Source organism: Sinohyriopsis cumingii, chromosome 3, assembly GCF_028554795.1.
Source record: "Sinohyriopsis cumingii isolate HCF-2022 chromosome 3, ASM2855479v2, whole genome shotgun sequence".
Lineage (NCBI taxonomy): Eukaryota > Metazoa > Mollusca > Bivalvia > Unionida > Unionidae > Sinohyriopsis > Sinohyriopsis cumingii.
The window spans coordinates 74,474,662-74,501,808 of NC_142963.1; the positions used below are offsets into that span (position 1 = coordinate 74,474,662).

The 27,147-nt window shown below is 33.9% G+C and overlaps 1 protein-coding gene across 1 annotated transcript in view; it reads right to left on the minus strand.

Annotated features, from left to right (window-relative positions):
* Nucleotides 1-11: 11 nt before the first annotated feature.
* Nucleotides 12-27,147, minus strand: part of LOC149803116 (transmembrane channel-like protein 7) — an 89,371-nt gene continuing 62,235 nt past the window's right edge. Inside the window, exons 13-16 of the mRNA XM_089952721.1 lie at nt 24,708-24,835; nt 21,408-21,575; nt 15,089-15,167; nt 12-9,432 (exon numbers count right to left, since the gene is read on the minus strand). Coding sequence (XP_089808847.1) covers nt 9,331-9,432; nt 15,089-15,167; nt 21,408-21,575; nt 24,708-24,835 — 477 coding nt within the window. The 3' untranslated portion in view covers nt 12-9,330. The remainder of the gene's footprint in view (nt 9,433-15,088; nt 15,168-21,407; nt 21,576-24,707; nt 24,836-27,147) is intronic.

The following is a 27,147-nucleotide window of genomic DNA, read 5'->3' on the forward strand; positions in this document are numbered from 1 at the left end:
ATATGACAATATGAAAGAAACACAACTTTTAATCAATTTCAAACAAACTCATCATTGAACATCTTACAAGGAAACAGAAAATTTCATAACAGGGAATTTTCAATCACAGTTATAAACTACTAATATAAATATAATAAGTACCATAAATGGAACATTATACAACAACCTCATGTTTAACTGTCCTCTACAAAGTTAACTGAAATTTTTGTGGGAATTATTTTCTTCTTACAGCCAGCTACTTTGACTTTTTATGCCAAATTTGATAGGCTACTCCCTAACCCTAAGTGCAAGCCAGCCACAACATGTGGATGAGGTATGTGATATAGAGCTAATGACATTTTGCAGAATCCTTTTTATTCTATCTCAGTGACCTTGACCTTTTGACTCCAATATCAATTGTGTTTCTCCCTCTCATTAGTGCAAGCCATCCATAAAATTTGTCAACCAAAACTGATTAAGAACAAGTTAGTGTCTGGAAACTATTTTTTTAAAACTTCCCCACCAGAGAAGTTTATTCCTTTTTTAAGTTCAATGTATTCATGAAGTCTGGTATCTGCAGAAGATGAAAAACTTGGTGCTATTATGTGGAAACCATTTTCTTATTTCAGTCACAGTGACTTTGTCCTTTAAGTTTTCAAGTCCAAAATCGAATGGAGGTTTTCCTTCCCACAGATGCAAGCCATCCACAAACCTCAATGGTACCTGTGCTTGTGACCTTAACTCCACTAATTATCCTATGTTTTAGGCAGGGACTAGATTAATGTCTTGAATAGCGTGGATTTTGGTAAAGCTTCATCAGATATCTGCAGTGGTTACAAAAGTGACAGCCTTGATACGGAAACAGCCCACTGGTTTACATAATCCCTCAATGTAACCTTGACCCCAGTCTGGGGTATGACTGAAAAACGTAAGACAATGTCAAGTCAAGATATATATTAGGATGAAGTTCAGATAAAGTATTTTTAATGGCTTAAAAGTTCTACAGTACACATGTATGAATAGTGGTAAATGATTTATATTTTCCATTGCTATGGCCTCAATTTAGAGGCAGGATGTGTGGCTATGGTATAAACACACCAGCTATACATGATATATAATACGTCAAAATTTCACTTAAATATCCTGTTCAAAAGTCATAGTACAGAGAAGGATACAAGTTATAAATTACATTTTCCCTCACTGTGACCTTGACCTTGAGATGCCACGCATGGTTATGATTTGTAACACTATTTACATGATACACTGGCAAAAGCTTTATTAAAATATACTGACTGGTTCAAAACCTATATTCTTGACAAAGATACAAGTCAAAGAATTATATATTTCCTTGTGACAACCTTGAACTTTGAGGCAGTGAACCTAGCCATAGTTCATGTCACACTGTCAAATTGTGATTTTAACTTGGGCAAAACTCATGAAAATCTTGTTAAACATTACAAAGTATGGGCTGGAAAAGCAGATGTTCATAGACAGACATATGGATGAATGGATGGACAATGCCATACTATAAAAAGCCCAACTTAAGATGGGCATACAACATAAAACCATTTTAAATGATCAATACAAACAAATACAGGTTAAGTAACTTAATCGTTTGAAATTAAATTAACTACAACAGTGTTCGAGAATAATCATAAGGTATATATATAACACTGGCTAAAATGACTGTGCAATATATACACAGATCAAAAATACTTCCACTAAAAATGCCATGATAATAATATGTTTATGAGATTAACAGAACTTATTTTTAATGATCTCAATGACATCATTCCAATAAAAACCTTTGACTTTCATTTGCACCACAACTTCATACCATAACAATCATCTGCCATACTGAGACATAACATGTGGCAAGACTACATTCAAGTCCATAATATTACATGATAAACAGAATCTCAAATTAGTATTCACTTGACATAAAATTTATCACATTCACATCATGCAGCTTGTAACATGTTATTACTAAACTCAAGCTCATCTCATAATTATATATACTCTGTGTGTGTGTGTGTGTGTGTGTGTGTGTGTGTGTGTGTGTGTGTGTGTGTGTGTGTCTGAACATGAGTGTAGTTTCCAGCATTTGGCTTCAGTAAGAGGTAAAGGTGGGTCTCTGTATCGCTTGTCCAAGTTACACTGGCCCAAAATCACACAAAACATTTGATCCAGATATTGTTCCTGAAACCATACAACAAAAAAGGAGTATCTTCAATTGCAAATAAGTCCTTTCCATAATAATGACCTTGACCTTTGAGTTATGGAGATACCTATTGTGTGATAAGGTATGGACATGGGTGAAATTTCATCAGAATATCAATAAGGATTAAACGCTGACAGCTTGGATAAGTAAACAGATAACTGGCTTCCATTATCCCTTATGACATTGACCATGAGGCAGGGATATGACCGTGAAGATGCAAAAGAATGTCAAATTAAGATATATAAAAGGCTCAAATTTTATCAAAATATCTCCATTAGTGTAAAAGTTATGCTCATACATGGACAGATGTCACACATTTATATTTTCCCTTGCCATGACCCTCACCTTCAGGTAGAGGGCAAGGCTATGGTATATGACACAATGTCAGTCTGATATAAACCTTGTTTCCTTCAATATTTCAAAGCTGTACTACAGATAAGAAAGCCAGTTAAGAGTTACAATTTCCTTTGCTGTGACCATGACCTTAAGCCAAGGGATGCAGCTATGGTATTGCAACACACCACTTGTACATTATATATAATTGGCTAATGTTTCATTGAAATATCTACACTGGTTCAAAATTTATGTTCAATACAAGGATACAAGTTGCAAAATTACATTTTCTCATGCTATGTCCTTGACCTTGAGGCTGGTGTATGTGTGGCTATGGTATGGGTGTATATATGATACATAACAATCTAATGTTTCATGGAAATATCTTCACTGATTCAAAAGTTATACTTCAAACAAGCATACAAATCACAGAATTACATGTTTCCTTGCTTTGATCTTGACCTAGGCATAGCTATGTCATACAACAGACAGTCAACACATAATATACATTTGTCAAGATTTATTAAAACACCTTCAGTGCTACAAAAATTATACCCGACATGGATACTAGTCTCAGAATTACCTTTTCGTTTGCTGTGTCCCTGATCTTGATGATGAGGATATATCTATGGCACATGACACACTGATAGTCATCGTGTGTGTGTCTATATATATATATATATATATATATATATATATATATATATATATATATATATATATATATATATATATATATATACTTGGGCAAAGTTAATTCTCTACAAGCATCACAAAGTTATAGGCTGGAGAAACAAATGTTAATCAATGTATGGATGGATGTACAGAAAATATAACATTATGTTCGACTTATGATGGGTATATAAAAAAAATGATCCAGTTCTAACCCCAAATGAGAAGTTTATGGTACAGAACATCTGTTACAAACCAGTGTACATAACATAGAATACAGCACAGAAAAGGATCACCAATTTGCATTGTAGATTTATATTTTAGAGGCTTGAAGTCCCCTGACTATATAAAGTAAAGACATTTTGATAGTGTATCATTTATTAATATTTTGTAGAACTTATAATCAGGTACACCCTGAAGGACAAAGTCTGAATTTTTTAAGTTCCAACAGTGAGTCTATAAATATGTCAGTTTTCAATCTGATTATTGCTGGGTGAACAAAGAAACTGAAGCAAACTAAAGGATGGTATGTGGGGAATGATTTCACCAATGAATGTCCCTCACATCTGAATAAACTTTGCATGTTAATAGAAAGCTGAATTCAGCCCCATCCTTACTGGGGTAAAAAAGACAGGGTCTTTCTTCAATGCATAGTTTTTTACCAGATTCCAAGATAAAAGAGTGTACTTATAAAAAGGCAGTCTGGAGCATATTTATGGTTTTGATTTTTAATTGTGGATAGGCTGGAGGCAATACTTAGGTCATGTTTAAAATATCCAAACAGATGTAATTTATCAAAATTCCTAAGTTGCAGGATTTAAAAGCTGGCTTTCCTTGGTAAAAACACCCCATCATTTAATCTTTAAAAATGACTGTATTACACCCTAAAGACTGAGATAAGAACTCTCCATATATTGACAGATTTTAGACAAGATGAAGAGATACAGTCATTGACTGAATCTGGCTGATAGAGAAGCCCTCCTTGAAATTTCTTTATACCAATCTTGTGGTGTCCATCGTAGAAAGCCTTTGATTTTTAGCATGGAAATATAAACATTATGTGAGAAAAGGACCTAGTTCTTCACATGCACCTGTATTTATGCAATATTTGTTTTGGTCAAGGATAGATTATCTTTTTTGATTAAAGTCTGGTTACAGTAAATCTATGTCCAGTGATTGAATAGGTTGGTATTTTTCAAGCTGACAAAATCAGTACCCCATACTTCATTGCCAGAAGCAAATCTATTAGTGACAATGTAATATATACATTAATATCTAAGTAGGTGTTTCATCTGAAGCACAAGGGGCTGTAGATTCATAACCCAGCCACTAATGCATTTTTTTCCATCTTAAACAATGTCAATACATGTATTGCAATGAAAAGTTTTGCCCAAAAATGTGTACAATTAAAAAAAATTTAAGTGAGGGTCACAGCAAGTCTTTACAGTTAACATTATACCAGTGTCCAGCAATCCAGCTAATAATCAGCACAAATTTAGTGATGTACAATTGATTCAGGTGTCCAAGTGAACTACTGTATATGCTTTCTTATAAGTTGAGACAAAATGCATAAACCCAAATCTGCACTTACATGATGTACCACAATCACTGGATCAAACAATATTGACCTAGATTTGCCAGCACATTATATAATGGCACATCAGGGTCTATGCTGTTTGTTGTAGGTACCGACTCACAAGTATATATGGCATAATTAGCACTTCATTGTTGTTTGCAATGAATTAACACATATTTAAAACAATCGGAATTTTCAATATAAATTCAAAGCCTTCTGAAGTTCTCCATTCTATGTAGACTGATCTAGTAGATCCTCCTTCTGTTTCTCAGTTTGAATATTTTTAAATAAGCTAGATGTTAAATTCCACTCTGTTTTGATCAATAAATTTCAATGAGCTAAATCTGATAAGTAATCTTGAAATAAAATAAAATACACAAAATATACCAAATTAATAGAATGGAAAACAATGAAAAAGAAAACATTGTTCTAAAATAAATGCTTGAAAAATTTCAGAATATGTTCTCTTGGCTTTGAAAAAAATAGTTAATTGAAAACATTTTCAGTAGAATAATACTAATGAATTTGTTTAAAGCAGGTGACAATGAAATGCATGTTTCTTGTGGCCCTCTATTATTTGCATATTTACATACAAAGTATATAACTGCACACACAAGTCAAAAGGCACATGATAACTCTTAGCACGTGATAGAAGAAAATAAATAAGAAAAGCTAAAACAATACACAAATTCGTACCCCCAAACCCCAAGTAATAAAATGCCAAATTTAAAATGGACATAACAAACATAACATTTTATAAAAACATGCTCCAATAAGTTATTTATTTACATCATAGAAAAAAGAAAACAAAAATTCTTCAATATCTTTTCTAAAATAGGATTGTTCCACATTTTCTGTTAATACTCAAATTATATTTTCTAAATAAAATTTTTAAATTCATAAAACACTGGCAAAGGGCACCATTTAATGAAGTCTGATTCATAGGGCTCTAATAAAAATAACTGGTGCAGACACAAACCTGCATGTGAAAAGGTGGACCAAAGCAATTAAGGGTCTACATCTCCAACATATGACAAAGAATTGAGAAAACAAATCAACAAAGATCCTTTAAATATAAGATCTCACTTCTAATATGGCTGAAATCTAAAATCTCTGGTAAAGATAATGGTAAAAATTCAAAACTGGTTAGTTGTAGTGGAGGGTCGATACATACATACGATTCTACCAGTGGTAGGACAAAGATACTGCTTTAAAGGCTGTCTCTCTGGGACAGTAAGTTCAAAATATGTGTAGGAGTCTGAAGTTTCAGTACCATGATTGACAATACACATTATGGCAAAAAATGCACTTATTTATTTTAGTTCCATTAAAAACATATTATTTATGTTGATAAAACATCAAATGGTTTAGAAGTCAATCTATTGATGAAAATTTTGAAATTTACTGATTTGATGTCCCAGTTCTGCCACATGTATTTCGATAGCATATATATGAATTATGATTCATCAAGTAGGTGGAACTTAGTTACCTCACCATATCAAACAAGATGCAAAATGAAAACACCTATTTGTCATTCTCATGGTATACTAAATAGTCCTCAACAAATATCTAATACTGACAGGTTGTCAATCAGTTGTTTACCCTTCACATGTTATTCAGTGTTCGATTGTTTAACAGCTGATCAGATCAAGATATTTTCTTGACAAAAGCCAAACAGAGACTGAAGAAAAGCTGCATCCTCATCATTTTTAGTGTGGCCACTGTCTTTAAGTTGTGCAAATCACTGTGTGAAAGGACAAACATATTGGATACCTAACTCCATAACATAATGACACAGAGTACTGACAATCCAAAGCATGTATGATTGTGTCAGTGTAAAACTGTACATAAAATTTAACTAAAATCTAATAGTCCCTGTTAAAGTAATGCAGCGAAACTCAGGGAGCCATGGCAGCTAATTGGTAGAGCTCTGTACTCTAAATTCAAGGGTCTCATGTTTGATATCCCCTCTGGCCACCTCAGGTCAGCTGCCTTGGTGTGTCTTTCATTCATGCAATTCTAGGATAAGAGTACCATTTTAAAGGCCAACTAGTGCACTTTTTTAGATAAAATCTATTGTTTTCAAAACCAAATGATTTTTAAATTTAAAAAGGAAAAACAATGGAAGTTATACACATTCTATCTCTACATTACATAAACCAGCAGAACCTTTAAGTCAACTGGGAATTGGAATACCAGTGCAATGATGTGTTATGGAGTAATCGCCTTAAGAAGGCTAATATTTGTACACAACAAGCTGTTAATTGATTACCTTACTGTTGTAATCTGGATTTAATGCCAATGCTGAATGTTTTATGAGGTTTTAAAAATAATAAAGGGATCCAAGTTGGTCCATGATGGCTTTGAAGACTTTAAATGAAAATTAGCCAACCTTTGGTGGAGGTGAAATAAAAAAAGAGACCAACCAAAGAATGATTTTAGCAGAAAAACTAAAGTTCGCATTTTAAGTTCTTGTACTGTTTAATTTTTACTTGATTGTTCAAGTTGTTTTTAGAGGAATGCTTAAGGGCAGCTCATATATTGTTTGTGTTCATGTTATAATGCTAAAGCACGTACTTTTTCCTAATGCTAAAAACACACTGGAGAAAAAATATGTAACTCAGCAATACACAGATGTTTAACTCTGGAACATCTGTCTCTTCTATTGGTGAACTTAGCTTGCAGAAGTATCAGAGAGCCAGTCAGTAGACTTAAAAATTATTCCACAGGAAAACTTAATTTTGATCATCTCTGAGAGCTTAGTGACACACAATCTATTGCAGATACAAAGAGTACATACACCATTCTTTGCAAACTAAAACGTGATTCAAGGGCAAATCTTGACCAGAAAACTACTGAGAGCCAGTTAAGTGGGAAACTCAATAATCACATTGAACATCATTAGCAGTCACCAGTCAGTGAACTTTTGAAGGCAACTAAAAACATGCTTGTGGATTTTATAAAAAAATTCTTTGCAGTGAATTATGAGACTGACAAATCTTTTTTCATTTAATTGACAATAAACTGGATATCATTAATTAATAATTATTGTAAAATTTTCCATCAGAATCTGATGCATAATTAAGACTTGCTCCTTTTACTATAGAATGAAGAAAATACATACTATGTAAAACAAATCCAATTGTTTTCTTTTCAATCTCCTTAAAACATAAAATTTATGTCAATCAAAAAATATACTGGTTCAGAAGCTAATCTCCTGATCAAAATGTGTAAATCTACTGGTTTGATGTCCTGGTTCTATCGCATGTAACGGTCCTTTTGAAACACACTTAGCTCATGGGACACCCAATGAAGTGTTAGAAGTGCCACCAAAATAAAAATAGCATGTGTGTATCAACAAATGTGGTTACAGTAGGGTTCCTGCCCATTACCTAAAAGAGCAGTGGCCCTTACTAAGTTCAACAATCCTGTAAAACCCAAATGCTATTTTGGGTAAGCATTCCAGCACCCTCATGTCCTTACTTAAAGATATGTACAGGACTCTTCATTATTGACCACTATTTATGCTACCTATGAATCAGGGCCCACAACTCCACTAAAATACTAGTCATATATGTAATGTAGGCATTAAATACTATTCCTGTAATTGATGCAATTTTCTAGAATTTTACATACACTGTACCAATTAATCACTTTATTTCTATCCTCAGACATCAATATTCTTTGCATGGTCATTATATAAATGCTTTGAGAGATACATATGAAAAAATTGTTAATATTACAATACATGGACATTTTTTGGCAAAGTCAACCTAAAGGTGTGGTCCAGTACAATCCAGATTGAATGTCACTCACTGTCATGTAACAATGAAAGCTACATTTCTGGGGGTAAAAAATGTCGAACTACCCTGAGTCTCTTATTTATTATGATAAACCCACACATCCTCTTTTCTTGATCCTGCAAGTTCAGTACCTGGCTACCATTGTAAAAGTCCACAGTGATCAATAATTTTTGATGTAGAAGTTTTCTGATGACAATGAAGGTGCTCAGCATTCAACAATCAGGAATTTAATTGACTCTGTTTAAACTATATTAGTATTAAATTTAAAAATAACAATTAATATTTAATTTGAGTAAATGCATCTACATGACCAAGTTAACATACTCCCAAGTGATAACACAAAACTTCCTATCAAATTCATTGTTGTGGGCTTTTTTGCATTACAATGCTGCATATGAAGCTTAGTAGAAATCCTATTATCCTTGGTAAAACTATGCTGCTAGAAACAATTTACTGATGGACTTATAAACAATGTGATTACTACTATGCTTAGCTAACTTCATTGAACAGTGCCCTAAACAGTCTTGTTCAATTATAGACTCTTCCAGGTGATTTGTTAGGATGAACAAAAGAAACAGTGAAGTCATAACATCACTACATTTATCTCAATGTTGCCATGCAGACTGGTTAAAAAATTTGAATTATTTTTAAGCAATATGACAATTATCATAAAATCTGAATAAAAGGTCATAGAACTAAATGGAAAAAAATGTTGTTTATTAAAGGTGATGCTTGTCAGAAAAGATTCATCCTGATCCTGACAATGTGGATATTGTTGTTGTCCTGTTCTCCCCATTACCGATGAAATCATTCATCCTTGCCAAGAGGAACTGCTTGTCCTGACCCTCCTGTAATGTACAAATCCAAATTAACATGCAAGTTTCAAAATAAGGAATGCATTAGGAATTGATTCCACTTAGTTTGCCACTTAAGGCCTTTAGAATCTGAGATAGAACAGCTATTTTTTTAAAGGTGGAAATCTATAATACCAATATTCACAATTGTGTTCTGCAATATGTCACAACTTTTCAATCTTTGTCTGAAAATTAAATCTGCATGAATACTTTTATGATAGAGGTATGATCAAGACACTTTAACAGGGATTTCACCCCATGCTAAAGTGATCGCACTTCTTTTGTATTTTTATGTTCAAAGTTAGTTTAAAACTTGCTCCTCCCAATTTTAAAAAAAAACTTTTATTTTTATCATGAAAATTGATTACTTCTATCCTAGGATGGGCAATATCTAATAATATGATAATTGTTCCTGTCAGAATTTTCAAACATGTCTCACTCTGTTGTAAAAGAAATGGACAAAGCATCTAACAATGAATTTCTGAGTCTGTGTTTAATTAACTCAAACTAATGGTGGGGCATGAGAAAAATCCAAAGCAGTGTCTGACTCTGAGCCAGTTAACATACCCTACACAAATAGCTATTCAGTTTGTAATGTGTATGATCGGCCAAACATATACTCTATCCAGAAGGATTTAAACGTAACTGTTAAGTATACTATTTTCATAGATCTATCTGACAGTCCTATATTTTTTGCTAAATTTTATATGCTCACATGTAATTATATTTATTTTCAAAGAAAATGCATATATGGATTGATTTAATAATAATATGTGAATCATAAAACATTTATCCTAGCTCATTTTATTTATTTTGGGAAACAAGGTCCACTGAAACATATGATAGTATTCTCACACCATCTCATTTGTTTGTAACCCTTACTAATTTAAACAACAGAAAGCATCAAGAATATAAAAAAAAATGCACAAAACTTACTCACTTCATCCATTGACTTATAAGTTCTAACCTGACTACCACCAGGGAGTCCCAAACATTGTCAACCTGGTGGTATTTGGAATCAAAATGGAGTTTCTTTAGCAATACAGATGCCATATTTGCTTGGGCAAGTCCATGTTTTCAAGCAACAGATGTGATGTAGTTCACCATCTTCTCAATAACTCAACACATGTAAACAAGAGTTCCTCCTATTTATTTGTTCAATTTGTTTTAGAAATATTAAAACTAGACATTGCAAATACTGGATGCAGACAACTTATTCTTTATTTAAATAGACTATTCTAGAAACAAGAAATGGACAGTGAGCAGTCTGTTTGCCTGTTTACATCAGAAGCCTCTGTTTGCATTGAAAAGCCAATAATTTGACAGTGTTAGGGACCCCTTGGAGATAATCAGGTTAGAAATCATAAATCAGTGAATGAAATTACTACATTTTGTGCATTTTTAATATCCTTGATGCTTTTTCATTTAAAACTGACAGTGGGGTACAAACAAATGGGAGGATATGTGAGTACTATAATAGTTTACTTCTCTTCTGGTATTAATTGTGTAACATGGGTTATCTAACTTTAGAGAAAAAAACTGCACATTACCGCCATTCAAATTATTTGAACATGTTGAAACAAGATTTTCTGTTAATAACAGCAGCCTGTCAAAAATGTGTGCATGACAATTTGATATATATCCAGTCCATTTCATAATCCTCCTTTATTTTTTGTTGTAAAAATGTGTGATGCCGTAATGCAGTTAATTATAATATACCTTGTATCATATTACACAAGCCCGATATGCTAATATTATAAACCTTGTGAAACATTACATATGCCCGATATACTATTATTATTATACATGCATGATATGCTAATATTATATATCTTGTGTATCATTATATATGCCTGATGTTATTATTATAGATGCATGATATGCTAATATTATATGTCTTGTGTATCATTATATATGCCTGATGTTATTATTATACATGTATGATATGCTAATATTATATATCTTGTGTATCATTATATATGCCTGATGTTATTATTATAGATGCATGATATGCTAATATTATATATCTTGTGTATCATTATGTATGCCTGATGTTATTATCATACATGTATGATACGCTAATATTATATATCTTGTGTATCGTTATATATGCCTGATATGTTATTATTATTATGCATGCATGAATTATGCTAATATTATAAACCTTGTGTAACATATGCCTGATATGTTATTATTATACATGTATGATATGCTAATATTATATATCTTGTGTAACATTATATATGCCAGATATGCTATTATTATATATGCATGGTATGCTAATATTATATATCATACATAACATTACATATGCCTGTTATGCTATTATTATTATATATGCATGATATGCTAATATTATATATCTTGTGTAACACTGCATATACCCTATATGCTGCTAATATTATAAAACTTGTGTAAATGCTACTAATGTTATATACCTTGTGTAATATTACATAATGCCTTATATGTTGTTAATATTACACACTCTGTAATATTACACCTCATATGTTACTACTGCTATTGTGTTTACACCTGTAAATGACATCATTTCATGTTAGCCCTGTAAACGTTTACCAAACCTGCCTTAAGATTAAATGATAAATAAAGCACAATAGCTTTCCAATGTTTTTGTTTTCCCAAAGAGGAAAAAAAAATGTCATTCCAACAGCATTGTGAATGATATCCACATCTGTTTCTCTTTGAATTTTCATGTCTGCATCTCAGAATGTAGCTAAAATTACCCAATTTTTTCAGTGCTCAAATGTTTTAAACATAATTCATATTGTGGAATGAATATGGTTATACTGCTATAGTCACTTGCAGTTTAAGAAACTAAAAATAGACACCTTTCTGGGGATTTTGGACTCCTAAACTTTTGACCTTTTTCACAAGTCCTTCATCAGAGGAATAATGTCTGGACTGGAGTCCCATAATAAACTAAATGTTGATCACCTGACAAAACAGTGCAGATTTTGTCCAGAAAGGTAAAGATTTGAAAGTTATTCCTGGATTTTTTAAAAATCCTTTGATGCTGAGCCCCTTGTTTACCAGCATACCTGCTAACAATTAGGTCTTGTTAGTCATCCAAAATAGACTCTCATACGATACAGAGTGGAACAAATGCACAACTTTGGTGCTAGAACATATAATTGCTATCTTGAAATTGATCTTGAATACTACTTATTTTATCAATCAGGAAGAATTTTATGAACTTAAGTTCGAGGTAGCAATGGGTTCACCAGTGTCTCCTATTGTGTCAAATTTGTAAATGGAAGATTTTGAACACAATGCTTTTTTAACTGCAGGCCATCCTCCTCATGTGTGGTTTAAGTATGACAATGACACTTTCACCATGATGCATGAATATCAAAGAATTTACAAAGCGTCTCAATTCCATTGATGAAAATATCCAGTTCAATTATAAAGAGGAAGAGGATGAGAAGTTGATTTTTTGGGATACTTTTTTTTGTTCATATTTTAAATAATGGGGGAACAAAAGTTACAATGTACCATAAACCTACCCAGACAGACCAGTATCTGATCTTCAACTCCAACCACCATCTTGAACATCAGAGATCAGTGGTGAGAACTCTGTTGCATCAGGTGTACAGCACTGTTAGTAATGAGGAAGACCTTGTGATGGAGGTCAATAATATTAAGAAAGCTTTAGGGGCCAATGGTTATGAAGACTGGATATTTGTGTTTCCTGAAAATGAACAGAGAAGGGAAAAACAGCTGAAGAATAAAGAAGAAAGACGTGTTAACTCTCCTTTTACCACATAATGGTGGACTCTCCAAAAGACTACAAAAAAATCTTCCAAAAGCATGGACCTAATGCTATCAAGAAACCCTATAACACCATTCACTCAGTCTTAGTACATCCCAAAGACGACACTGCTTTGAGTAAGAAGTACTCAATCATCTATAAGCTCCACTGTGATGACTGTGGAAAAGACATCTGCATTCAGAGACCAATAGAAGCCTTGAAACAAGAGTTAAAGAACACTATACACCAAAATAGAAACCCTGACAACAGTTGGTGAACATCGCAAAAAATTATCTTGGGATAACATTAGAGTACTCACGGAGATGGAGTCAGTGTTGACCCATGATTCCAATTGGATCTCCCGCCATTGTATAGAAGAATTTTATTATGTGACCAACATTTAGTTGATCATGTGACTCCAGTCCAGATGTCATTCCTCTCATGAAGGCACTGTGAACAGGTCAGAAGCTTAGGAGTCTAAAAACTTATTTTGCTACAGAAAGGTATCTATTTTTAGTTTTAAACTTCATATTAATATACAGTGCAACACACTTCATTTGATACATTCTGAAAAAGACTGGTCTGTGTACATGTAATCTGCCATGTTCATCCTAAGTTCTGGAAAAGTCAATTTTTAATACTGCAAAGAAATCAAATGAAGGCAACTACATTATGGCTGAATAGGAAAGTTGATCACTCCTTAATGAACAAATCAACTCTTCCACAGATTATGGTGGTATCGAAGAATCTGACGTAAACAGACCACCATGTTTCAGCAAGGAATGAGTGGCAAGTGTTACTCTGTTTGTTACTATGAATGGAGTTGAAATAGTTTGTATGCAAACTGAAGGAATTTTACGTACATTTAAAGACACTAACATGAAAATTCACTGAGCTACAGGACACTGATATCATTCACAATGCATACCTGCCATAACACAGTGTCTCATGCTAAAAACACAATATTTTACCCCCAAAACCCTTGACACGGTCATCTTTTGAAAAACACAATTTTCAGTAATCTTTAAAAAAAATCTTATACCTCCACCATTTTTCCCAATTAAATGATCAGTTGCAAATGTGATGCATATTAATTATTCTATGAAGACAAGCACATTTCATGGTCAGACTGCATCACATACAGTTTTGACAATGCTAATTTTATGGTCATCAAGAACAACTCAATTCTGATCAGGATTTGCTTAGAGAATCCAGCAGAGATGTTTGAATGCAAGTACCATTGAGTCTCTTTTGAGTGTACTGATGAACACTAATGACACCTGCATTACCTTCAAACCCTGTACTGAGCTATGGAGACAAGCAGAAACTGCATCTAATTCAGCCTATATTTTGCCATCCAACAGACTTTAAAGACAGAAACTTGTTGTATACTTTTATTAAATGTCAGTGTGGTTGTGGTTATGTGATTGTTTGCATATGTGTATATATATGCTGATGATATTCGACAATACTAAATCTACCAAGTGTTTCCTTGCAAGTGTATTAAATACTTTGAACAAGACAGACAAGTTATTTTCAGGTTTCAATTTCCAATTAATCTCTATAGGCTTAATGAAAAGTTAGCTTATTCTCAACTGGACAGCAATGCTTTTTCTGGTCATAATAACTGACCCACTCCCTTGCATCCCAAAACACACATTTTAGGTCTCTAAAAATCCCCAACACAATCAGGATATAAGGCAGGTATGACAATGATGTAACAAACAATAATTTTATATATCTGATCAATGGGATTCTTACGGGGGGGGGGGGGGGGGCAGGCGGGAAGACAGATTCCCCTTTCTTCTTAACAAGTATTCAGTCGTTTATTATTTTGATATTTATCTTCTTAGTGAAGTGTATAAAGCATAGCACTAAGCTTACCAATTTCAGCTGCTCCCGTAAAAGTTGTTCTTGTTTAATGTAACCTTGGGACACCATCCAGAAATAGTACATTATTAAACTGCAAAGATGATGAAATAAGTAAATTATTAAGCTGAAAAAACTTATGTAAATAAAATTAGAGAATCAAATTTGTGTAAACTTTATTGCATCAAAATCTGTACTATCTGTATGCATAAGGTGATGAATCTGTCCTCCTTCCTGTTAATATAACAAGCAGTATCGCTAATTTCATACTCAATTCCTTTATGGGCAAATGGTCATTATATTGTAAATAGAAAGTTAAACACTAGCTGCACATCCCACAAACAAGTACTTTGGAAATGACGGCTTGGCAATAAACACTCGTCTCATAAATCTCTTAAGTAAAACATTATTGCTTAGAGTGGATTGACAAGTAAGACTAACTAATGATGAAATTGCAGATGTTTTTTTCAGCTCATGTTCTCCATGAATTGATGGTGATGAAGGCAGTCCTATCTGACAATCCTTGACCTTTGATTGTCATAAATTGATGATGATACAGGCATCCCTATCTAACAATCCTTAACCTTTGATTGCCATGAATTGATGATGATACAGGCAGCCCTGTCTGACAATCATTGACCTCTGATTGCCATGAATTGATGAAGATACAGGCATCCCTATCTGACAATCCTTAACCTTTGATTACCATGAATTGATGATGATACAGGCAGTCCTGTCTGACAATCCTTGACCTTCGATTGCCATGAATTAATGATGATACAGACAGTCCTGTCTAATAATATCTGCCATTTGATTGGTATCCTGTTGGGTGAAAAACACCCATCTTCAATTTATGGAGGGAGTGTTGTCATTGTGGACGTGTGCCAAGTGCAGAATCTCTAGTGGGCAGGGCAGCAGAAAACAAGGACTGACTAGAAAATGCAGAAGGCATGGAACCTAAGGTTGTGTTGACCATAGTGAAGGACCAACTACAGCATACATGCGGTTGGAAAACAGTGGAAGACCAACTACATGGGGCTGGGAAAACAAGGCTGTGTTGGCCATTATAAATGTTGTTACCACAATTTGAGCTGCTGGTATCATGGTACCAAGTATTTTTCCATATACCTCAATACTAATGTTTTGTGAAATAAATATACTTTCGATCCTACCTCAGCATGCATGTCACACACTGTCATAGAGAACAATGCTAGATTGTCAATTTGACAAGGACAAAACCAGGTACTCCATCACATTTAAGAGATATAATTCTGCTGGAACTAGACAGGGGTAAGAGTTATCTAGTCACAACAGACACAGTTTCAGCCATGTGTACCACATTTTAAAAAAATCATAAAAAATACAAAATATCATCTAGATAGGAATTAACATAATCTCACATGTTGCCAAGAGGCTCAACTTTTTTTTAAGCCTAACAGAAAGTACAACTCTTACATAATGCACCAATCATAGCTAGTGTTGTTGTTTATTTCTGAATACATGTACAATGTTCCCTACACCTTAAACTCTGCCCACCTGTGGTTGTTCAATCGGTACTGTTATACGTGTTTTGTCTTGGGACAGTTTTTTAGCACTGCTCAAAAAAAGTCTGAAAGGTGGAAAGCAATAATGGCAGCTGTAATTCCACTGGAGGGAAAAAGCATCAACTTCTACAGCTTTTGGGTCCTGTCTATATGAAACATAAAGTGGAAGTTGGTGAATTAGACTCGAAGCAAATAAATCAAAATCCATACACTTTTGCATATCATTAAAGACTGTAGAACTCCCATTCAGAATCCTAAATTATGTTCCTATATAATCTATCTCCATCCCAAATCAGTGTTCGTAACAAATTATAAGCACTTAACCAGATATTCTTAATGATACAGCCAGATATCTCGTGATAATGTATGCAACATAAGAAACAGGCTTTAAGTTCCAAGAGGTTAATATGAGATATTTTTTCCTCTTGATCCCAATGACCACCTGTTCAGCTTTGGTTGTCTGATTTACTTTCCCCTCAACTAAAAAGTGAGCTATCACTGATGAAAACAACCTGTGGCCCACCATGCAAGGCTGCTTTATAACTAGAGTGAACATTAGATATCCACCAGGATATACATTGTCTGACCTTGGCAGAAAGTGATAAATAAGCATCAAAGTCACCATGGGGTATCTTTCTCATGGTCTAATTTTTTATAATATAAAGTTGCATACTCTTCACCTGGTTCACTAACAACTAACTTTTCCACAAGTTGAGTCAATTCATGAATAAGTTGTTTTTTGTTTCTGTAGTATTTCACAACATATAGCAACCAGACTGTCTGCTTTATCTCGTATTTCTAGTCCGACAGCCATTGTGACAGAGTCCAGCAAAAATCCTATAAAAATTATCTTGGGTGATTCTGGGTAAATAGTTAATTCCAATCCATCCAAGTGTATGAACTGTTTCCTGAACATTTTCCTTGCAATGGTCGTAAGAATCCCCTGACAAACAACTATCGTTGATGTATACCATATTTGTGAAACCTTTTCGTTTCAATGATGCAAAAACTGGCTTTAATATTTTGGTGAAAACATGTGGTGATGATGCCAAACCATTCAGTCTGCTGGTAAATTCATATATATATATCCAAAACAGTGGAAATGAAAATAATTTCTATCCTGCTGATCCCAAAGTAACAGAGTAGCAGGCATCCTTTAAATCAACAGATGCAAAGAAAAATTTATGTGCAGGGCACTAACAGCTGTTTTTTAAGTTTCATTTTTTAAAATGTATTTTCTCAACATTTGTATTGAAATGTTTTAAAATCAGAACAGGTCTTACAGACCCATCTTTTTTGTGGCAAATGAAAATGTTTTTGAAAAATATTACTTTATGAATAATACCTTTCATAAGAAATTTTATGAAGTTAAGCAATAACTGGTCTTCCTGCATTAAAAAATAAATTAATTTGCTTTTGTAGATACAGGATGCTGTCCTAACTCAAGTTTATAACCTTGAACAATATTCAGAATCCAAGAATCCATGGTAATATTCTGCCATCCTTCCAAAAATGCAGAAATTTTCCCAGCAACAAAATTGTCAGGCGCATTGTTCACACAAGAAACATCATATTTACCTACATTATGCTGCATACTATGAACCTGAGATCTTTCTGATCCTTCCGATATGTAGAAAACCCTGTTTCTTGTTTCTGAACTTTTTTGTAGCTTTGCCTGCAGTGGTCATTGGTCTGCCACTGAAAATTCCTGTTCCAGAAATGTCTTCCCTGTGAATTAGTGTCAGCCTAAAAATGTTCATGACAAAATTCCAGATTGAATCTAAAGGTAATTTCCAGAGGTCGTCCCTGTGCTTTATGAACAGTTCAATTACCCTTAACGTTTGGACCAGTGTTTGCCCCAAGTCTGCAGTACCTTTAAACTGTCACAATTTCCTGGTATGGAATACTTCTCCTGCAAAGGTTTAACTCTGCAAAGAGTTAACACTGAACACAGACTTTTATTCACAACTTCTCCTTTCCAATGTTCCACATCTGGACCCACATACTGCTGCTCACACAAGAAACTTTCAAAACCTGTAATCATATTGTCATTGTTGTTTGCATTAACCTCTCTGGATTCTGTGTCTGGCATAAATAGCCCTGTGACATCACCAATATTTTGACTGACATCAGAGACCAACTACCTTTCTTTGTGACCATGTCTGAAGCCTTGTCAAACTGACCCAAGTGTGATGTACCTGCAGAATCCACAGCAGATGTGATTGGCATATGTGACTTGCTAGCAAGACTGGATATAACTTCTTCCATTCTGGTCAATCGAGCATGCATGTCAGTCACCACTTCCACATTTTGCCTCCATTGCTGATAATGCATTGCTAGTTCTTTGTCCAGAACAGCTATATTTGTGGTTTGGGCAAATGTGAGATGACTTTTGTGCTAGAAGAGTCAGACAATGATGTCATATCTTATTGGAGGTATAATGGCCGACTTAAGCTTGCATGACTGAGCAGGCCAACATATGCCTCTCAAGCTATCACACCTCTATGTACAGTTGTCGATGGCAAACAAGCCCACTTCTCTATCAAAAACTGTAGCGGGAGACATGCAAAAATTATCTGTAATGTTATTCTTTCATTTATTACAATTTGTGAGTATTTCACTCATTAAGCCTTTCACTTCTGGGATATGGCTTGGGTGGTCTGCACCCTCCATTGAAAACTTGCTGCCAGGTGAAATTCCCAATGTCTGTAAAGTAACCTGAAATACTTTGCCTCTGCAATGGTGCACTCCAAGCAACAAACAAAACTGTTAATGAATGGACAAGGAACAATAATAGCAACAGTTATATGCAGAAAATCATAAATGTTACATTTTCTTCTTTAAAAAATACTTCTAAACTGATCACATCAATGCAACCATGGTTTTGATCAGTCACCTGACCAATGTCATCTCATGGGATCATGAGGCACTTATGGGGGAAGTGAAAATATATTTAACTCCATGATTACTTTATCAACTGTGATAAACTGTTTTGGTGTATGACACATACTCAACCCATGGTGCATCCCTCACCTCACCTGACTTCCAGAAATATGTGCGGCTACAGGCTGCATCTCATAGATAATATAATTCATATGTACGTCTATAAAGAACCAGTTTCAGTTTTGATGCCTTGAGATATATTCCTATTTAAAGATTACTTGAAAGGTTTGTTTAACACATTAACCCCTGGAGGTTTTTGTTGTTTTCGTCTGAAATTCGAGTAGGAAACACATTTTAAAAGCTGTTTCTGAATACATCCTAATACATCAACTTCCAGGTGATTTTCCAATAACATAATGCCTAGCTGTGTTAGAAACCTTGTTTTTCATTGGCTATTTGGCCTGCGCATGAGCAAAAGGGTAAAAGTTGGAGTTTTTTTTTTTTCTGCTTAACGGACCCATTACTTTCGTATCAAGACCACTCTTTATTCCAAATGCCCATCTTATCCTACTTATTGCAAAGGTTCATCTTTCTGTTTGCAGTTCATACTGGTCTGCCTTAAATCTGAGACCAAAAAGTCTAAAATTCGGACACAAAATCGAATTCCAACCACAGGCGAATTTTGGGTGGAAAAAAATCGGGTAAAAAAAATGAGGTTTTTCCCTCTGAAATTCCAGATTATTTGGTATCATTGTAGAGCTACATCTGTCTACCTTTCTATAATACCACCCACTTTAGTGTATCATACATAACCTTGACACTACGGAGCTCAGCAGTAGGCTACTACCTCCTGCCATGTAAACTCGTCACCAGGGGTTAATGTGTTAAATGAAAATTCAAGAAAACTCTAGTCAATGCATGAGACAGAGATGCCCAATGCCAATCAAGGAAATTAGGGACATAAGGGTAAAAATCTGTTATTCTATTGAAAATTTTGTGACACTTAACACAGCACATTAAAAATCAACATGAAACCTGAAGAATGATAAAATCATTTAAAAACATTACAAAACATGTCTATGTGCAGTTATATGACACTATTTACAGTACACAGCATCTTTCCATTGTTCTCCAAACTGCTACTGGCACTTTTCAATTTTGACAACAGATCCTTTTCCAAAACTGCTTCAACACAGCAAAGGCTGATACCCTGTTTATCACACCACATGGCTTTGTTCTCAGCTCTCAATTTTTTGGGTGGATAATTGTATCTTTAAAACACAAAGGACACATTTTTTTCCTTTAAAATGATAGATTTAATTAAATTTGATTCCATATAGCCTTCAGGATGGGCTTAAAATCACTGTCCAACATTTGAAAGTCAAGGCACACACGAATGGTTTACACAAACACTGCCAATTATAGTTCACAAGTAAATACAAATGTTGCAGAAATCTAATTTAAAAAATAAAGAAACAAACATAACAGTACATAATGAAGAAAACACAATCAATCAATATGACGCATTCCAAATAATGGCATCAAACTGATCATATGATATGAATTACCGGAAACAGACTGGGAAGAAATGTAACAAACTGTTGTGATTACAATGGCAGGAAGGACCGAAAACACTCTAGCTGTATGCCAGAAACTGATATGTTACAAATTACTGGAAAAGAGTTGAAAGGACCAAAAATATTCACATTATGGCTTCGGCTTCAACCAAATATTTTCTCCCGGTTTATTTGATACAAATAAGTTTGCTTTTTGTATATGTCAGCATTATTCATGAACAGGCTCGGCAACTCTGGACATTCACGCCAAATTTGAGATGATGGGCATCTCTGCATGCGACAATGTGATTAAGAGACTAATTTGAACAAAGTGAGCCCGAGTGTACCTACCAAATAAAGAAAGCAAATGCTACCATCACAGGTCCCTTTCCAATGTAGGTGAAAACCAGTCTGGCATCTTCTGGCCAGTTGCTAATAGTGTATGTGATCACAGTAAAGATGAAGTACTCCTCATTCCTGTAATTCCTGAAGGGGCCACATGTTCTTGATGGATGGATGCTGTGATAAAAACATACATGTAACAGTCCTATAGTGCTCACATGAAATGTGGCTAATAAAATAATTTCATATGAGGATAAACAAAGGGTAATATAGAATGTAACATGTTCCCAAAGTATCATGTTTAAGAATTCACACAGACCTAAGACTAAGGAAGTAACTGCATAGCTCTATGAACAAATTACCAGGTCCTTACATGACATTATGACATAAATGCTATGTTTACATAATTGGCAAACATGAATTTAAAAGAAATGTGTTATTGTATCATGTAACTATTTAAACAATACATGTATTTTTTTTAAGCCTTTGTTCCTTCTTGAAGCAGAAAAGTACTTCAAAATTGGACTGTCTTTCTCGCATTCTTAAGTTGACTTTAACAAGGTATGATACCCAGCATACATGATGTAAAATGAACAATAAGCATGACTATACTTTGGACTGAATTTGGACTACCTTTTAAATACATTTTTCATGGACATTCAAAAGGCTGTGTGTGTTTAGTGAGCAAGACTTTCACCTTTTCTTGCAACTATGACTTCAACCCACAGGATGTATCATTTTCTCAACGATTCCTGAGAAAGATTATTAACAATACAGATGCTTGGTGTTACTTGACGATGGAAATACTAATTTTTTCAGACAACTAAATTGTTATTCATATTTTTTTTTCAAAATATAATTACTAAGATAATTATCTCTCTTATTTAAGTAATAATTTATCCTGTACACAAAGTACAGTGTGACCCTGCCATAGCACACTGTTATAACACGAATTTGGATATAACACAGTCATGGTGTGGCTCCCAAAATTTTGTATACATGTATTTTTTCGTACACGAACAAAAAATTTATTCTTAAAAGCATGAAAAAAAAACGTAAAAAGTTTATTATCATTTTGGTGAAGAGATCACGTATGAATAATACAAGATGATCATGGTGTGGCTCCTGAAATTTTATATGTGTTTTTCTCCTACATGAAAAAGTAGTTTTTTCTTCTTAAAAATACAAAAAAATATGTGTACAAAGTTTATTTTAGAATCGCATAGGGCTTTGTTAATATTGTAAACTATGATTTTTTTTCCTTTTTGGCAGCAAAATATACCATCTGGCAATTTTTTTGAATTGGCAACATTGTTGGCTGTTTAAACTTTTATATACAACCATTGGTTTGGAGTAGAGAAATTCCGAGGCTCCATGAAAGGAAGCCACAAACTGGATATAAAATGAACTGAAATTTATCTATTGTTACATAAACAAATTCTTTGTCTATATTGACAGTCCATCTAAAGAGTGCATTGTTATATCATACTCTGCTTATCTTGACATCTAGCATAAGTACTGTATGTTGTGAGAGAGTATTGTATGTTGTGAGATATCTGCTTTTTTGTTGTTGACATTTCTGGTAACAGAGATCAACTGGACGAGACATTATCTCATAATCTTTCATTGGATTTTTGTCTGCTTGCTAGTAATTACTATATTTACATAGACTGACATTGTATGTGGATAATAAGTAAAATTCCTCTTCTTTTCACTCTGAATTAAATCCTTCAGAACACTCAGTTTCTGCAATAATCCCTGTCATCAGACCAGAACATCTGTGTCTCTATCGTCTGTTGACTCTTTGTTAAATTTATGATGCAAGCGTGGAAGGCAACATCACGCTGCTGCCACAAATGTAAAAAACAAAGAAAGAAAAAAATGCACATCTTACTTATTGGTTTATTCAATAGATAGGGAGGAACAGTAACTAGAATATGCCAAACTATGGCTAATTCCTTTTTCAAAATGTACCCAGATAAAATAGTTTGCTGATACATTTATTTCAAAGGAAACAGATTACCTTTGAAGTACTGATTGTTATGAAAGCGTACTCATCAAATAGAAAAAAATCAGTCTCAATTATGCAATACAATTATCTGATGTTGCTGCCACGATAAGAAATGGGCTTTTGTTTGATTTTCTAAAGCTGTCTTTTAGCAGTGACTTCAATAAAGCATGCACCCTTCATCACTGAAAGCTGACTAAAATCTTCAATAAAAACAAAGAACTTTTCTTCAAAGGAAGTCAGTACCAAACTTAAATGAAAGTAATGGAATCTGATGGATTTTTGCATTTTCCAATGTGACTGGAACATGTTTACTGTGCCATGAAAGTTTCCTTTTTGAGGGAAAAGGTTTATGCTATGAACGCTACCAATGGCGGCTTAAAATGCAAACTAACTTTTACCGACTTGGTACGTACTGAAAAGTAAATGTGCTTCATCATTCATTACATGACTGTGCTATGTTTTTTCACTGAATTCAGACCAATATGACCTGTGACAAAATTATTAAATATTTTAAATCTCTGTGTGTGCATATTTTTGATGGAATCACTAATTGTATTGTGGATTCATCGTATATGATGAAATTCGCGGGTGAGTACATGGTGCTAATACTCTACTCATGCTATACATTAGTCATGTATATATAAACAGTATATACATATATGTACCAATGCATGGTTTTCTGAATAAAGTAAATATTATGTATGCCTTCTCTGTTTTCACTACAGGTGTATTTCTCATTTAATATGCACCGATTTAAGGTGGAAACTGTGCCGATGAAGCACATCTTTTACTGCCTGCATTTATTACCTACCCCTCTTGTAAATTTGTTAGGGTGCATCCATCATTTTTTTTCACTTAAATGACCTGGTTGCTTATAACACAATTCAGTCTATAACATGGTCAGGTTCTATGGCTCCCAACTGTGTTATGGCGGGGTCACAATGTACATAGTATAGTTCATTATGACACTTTTTAATGTAACACCAGGTAAAACAATCTATTAGTAGCTTTAATTACGGGAAAAATGGAATACGGGTCACATGACCAGTTTTTCAAAATGGTCTTAATTATTAGATGTGGATCATATGACAAAAAATGTCAGCTGTTAATTTGTTTGGAACAGTGGCAGTCCATCCTGGGTTGTTGGCTTCCTCCAGAAAATCAGGCTTCCTCCAACTTAATGGGTACTCTACACCACCAGCATACAGGCTGTCAAGAATGAGAGATGCAAATTACCAGTAGTCCAGGACTTTTCTGTGCAACTGACTTAAAGTGTATTTTGTTTTTATTTAACTAACCTGCCTATCATGTAAATGAGTGGTATCGTTGAGAGTGCGAAGGACAGCAGAAGTACCATCATAAACAGAGAGCTAGATCGGGATGTTCGGTAGTGCTGATGTGGGATGCAGTTCTTCAGGAGACTCAGCTGGTAAAAAAGATTAATGATATCAAGACAATTAACAACCCTGCTCACCATCCCAAATTATCACTATGAGAAATACTTCAGGCTTTTTGACACAGGCCTGATATGTCAGCCAATCGGAATAAATGGTTGAAGTGTTTGAAGAAATGAGAGCCAATCAAACAAAACAAGGACAGCTAATTTAAATAACTACTACTTCATTGTCTTTGGTGCACTACATCACTTTTGTAAAACACTGCTTAACAAAATTACAAGCAAAAATATGCTTCAAATCGGGAGAAACCATTCTGAAAAACATTTGAATTAAGGCAAGAATTAGCATCATAGTCTGCTATAAAGCCATGCTGTGTGAAAATAATATTAATATAGTGCACAAAAGAAAGAGCTTTTTATCAAAACTGGTTTTCTTGTCCGAGTGGCTCTAATTTTTTTTGTAAAGACATCAACTAATAGTTTACTGGCTGAAATGTAAATGTAAGCAAAAAGAGTCCCAAAAGATCTCATGCCCATGATGAATACTGAGACTGCAAACGGCTTGTACTGATCAGATCTTGAGTCACATACTTGTGCTTTTGATAGTACAATTTTATTTGGCTACAGTTAGATATGTATTTTACAAGAATAAACAGAGGTAGATAAATGCATTAATATGGTGTCTTTTTACGTAAGAAAGACTTTTTTTATTTTATTCTACTGTATCAAATGTAGTCAGAATTTGTTCAAGATGTGCATAGGATGAAATCTTTTTCACACCACAAGGTTGGATAGGACTTTTACCAATATATTATATATATCTATATAACAATCTGTCAGAGAATAGCTAATGCTAATTCTCAAAATATATATTTCAATATGATATACTTTACCCCTGAACTCTACTAAGGTCTCAATTTAATCTTGTTTGGATACCTTCAGTAATCAGAACTAGATTTATACAAGGTTGCATCATCTGCAAACAAATCTTTGTGAATTCGTTATTTAATGAAAGATCACTAAGGAGGAGGCAAGGACTTAAACCAGAGCCTTGAATGACCCATGAATGAAATCCAATATAAAAGCTACTAGAATACACTCTAGAACTATAAAACTATTGAAATATGCTTGTTACAAAGCAAACAAAAAATTCTTATGTTAAGAACCAACAAAACTAGAAATGTGTCCAAATGACACAAATACCCACACCAATATGATGCAATTGTGAGCCTAAAGAGATTCTGTATGACAGTGGATTAGTGTCTCTGGGATCATGGAGAATTTTAAACATCACTCCATGCACTAATCTATTTGACACTGTATTGAATAACCAGGTTTACACTCCACCTTAGCTGTTTCTTTCTTACATCTTTGATGTTAACTATAGCAATTCCACTCTTATTATCTTATGTTCTCTATTTCATCTATGATGCTAAACACATCATTTAAAATCTTACCAACTACTTGATTACTTATCATTAATGAAGTCATTCACTTTTTTGGCTTTCAATTTGTCAATCATTTTATTTCATTATTCTACAGATATTTTAATTGGATTACAGCAAATGTATGTGGCTGGAACTTTTAAGACTTGAATGACTGTTGACATATCTGTCTTGTGCTGCATCTATTCTTACCCACACCAACACTTGTTAATTAAGCCACTGTTAAGACCATCTTGCATTGGCAACTATTATATTACGAACTATTTCTTCAACTGCTCAACTTTGATTATGAATATCAGGATTCAAATAATCTTATTAATTTTTGGACACACAATCCTTTCTGAACTTAGAAATTGAACAATTCTGAAATTAAGACACTTAATTAGATGCTAATTTATTTATTTCCTGTTCATATAATTTAAGGGAAAAGTTTTGAGTCAAACAGGGACCATAACTCAATACATTTTTCCACAAAACAATGAAAACTGATCTTGCCCTAAGTCTTTCAAACATTAAACCTCTTATCAAATTTGGTTTCAATCCATGATGTTATATAAGTGTTCCTGAGCAAAAACTTAAGTGCCAAGTTAAAATCCAACAAAAACCATAACTCCATAAAATGTGGCAGAAAACAGTAAAAATTAACTTGAACCTGGAGGACTTAGTGAAAATTCTACAATCAAATTTGACTTAAACCCATAAACTATATTATAAGCCACTGAGCAGAAACATTTTTTTACAGACAAAACTTGATGCCACAGGACGGGATGGACATAGGCAACACTACATGTCCCTCTAACAGAAATGTCAGGGACAGAATATATTTCCTGTGAGAGTTAATTAAATGGTGTTAATTTTTAGCTCATATGCAAATCAGAGCAAAGCAAAACACATGGT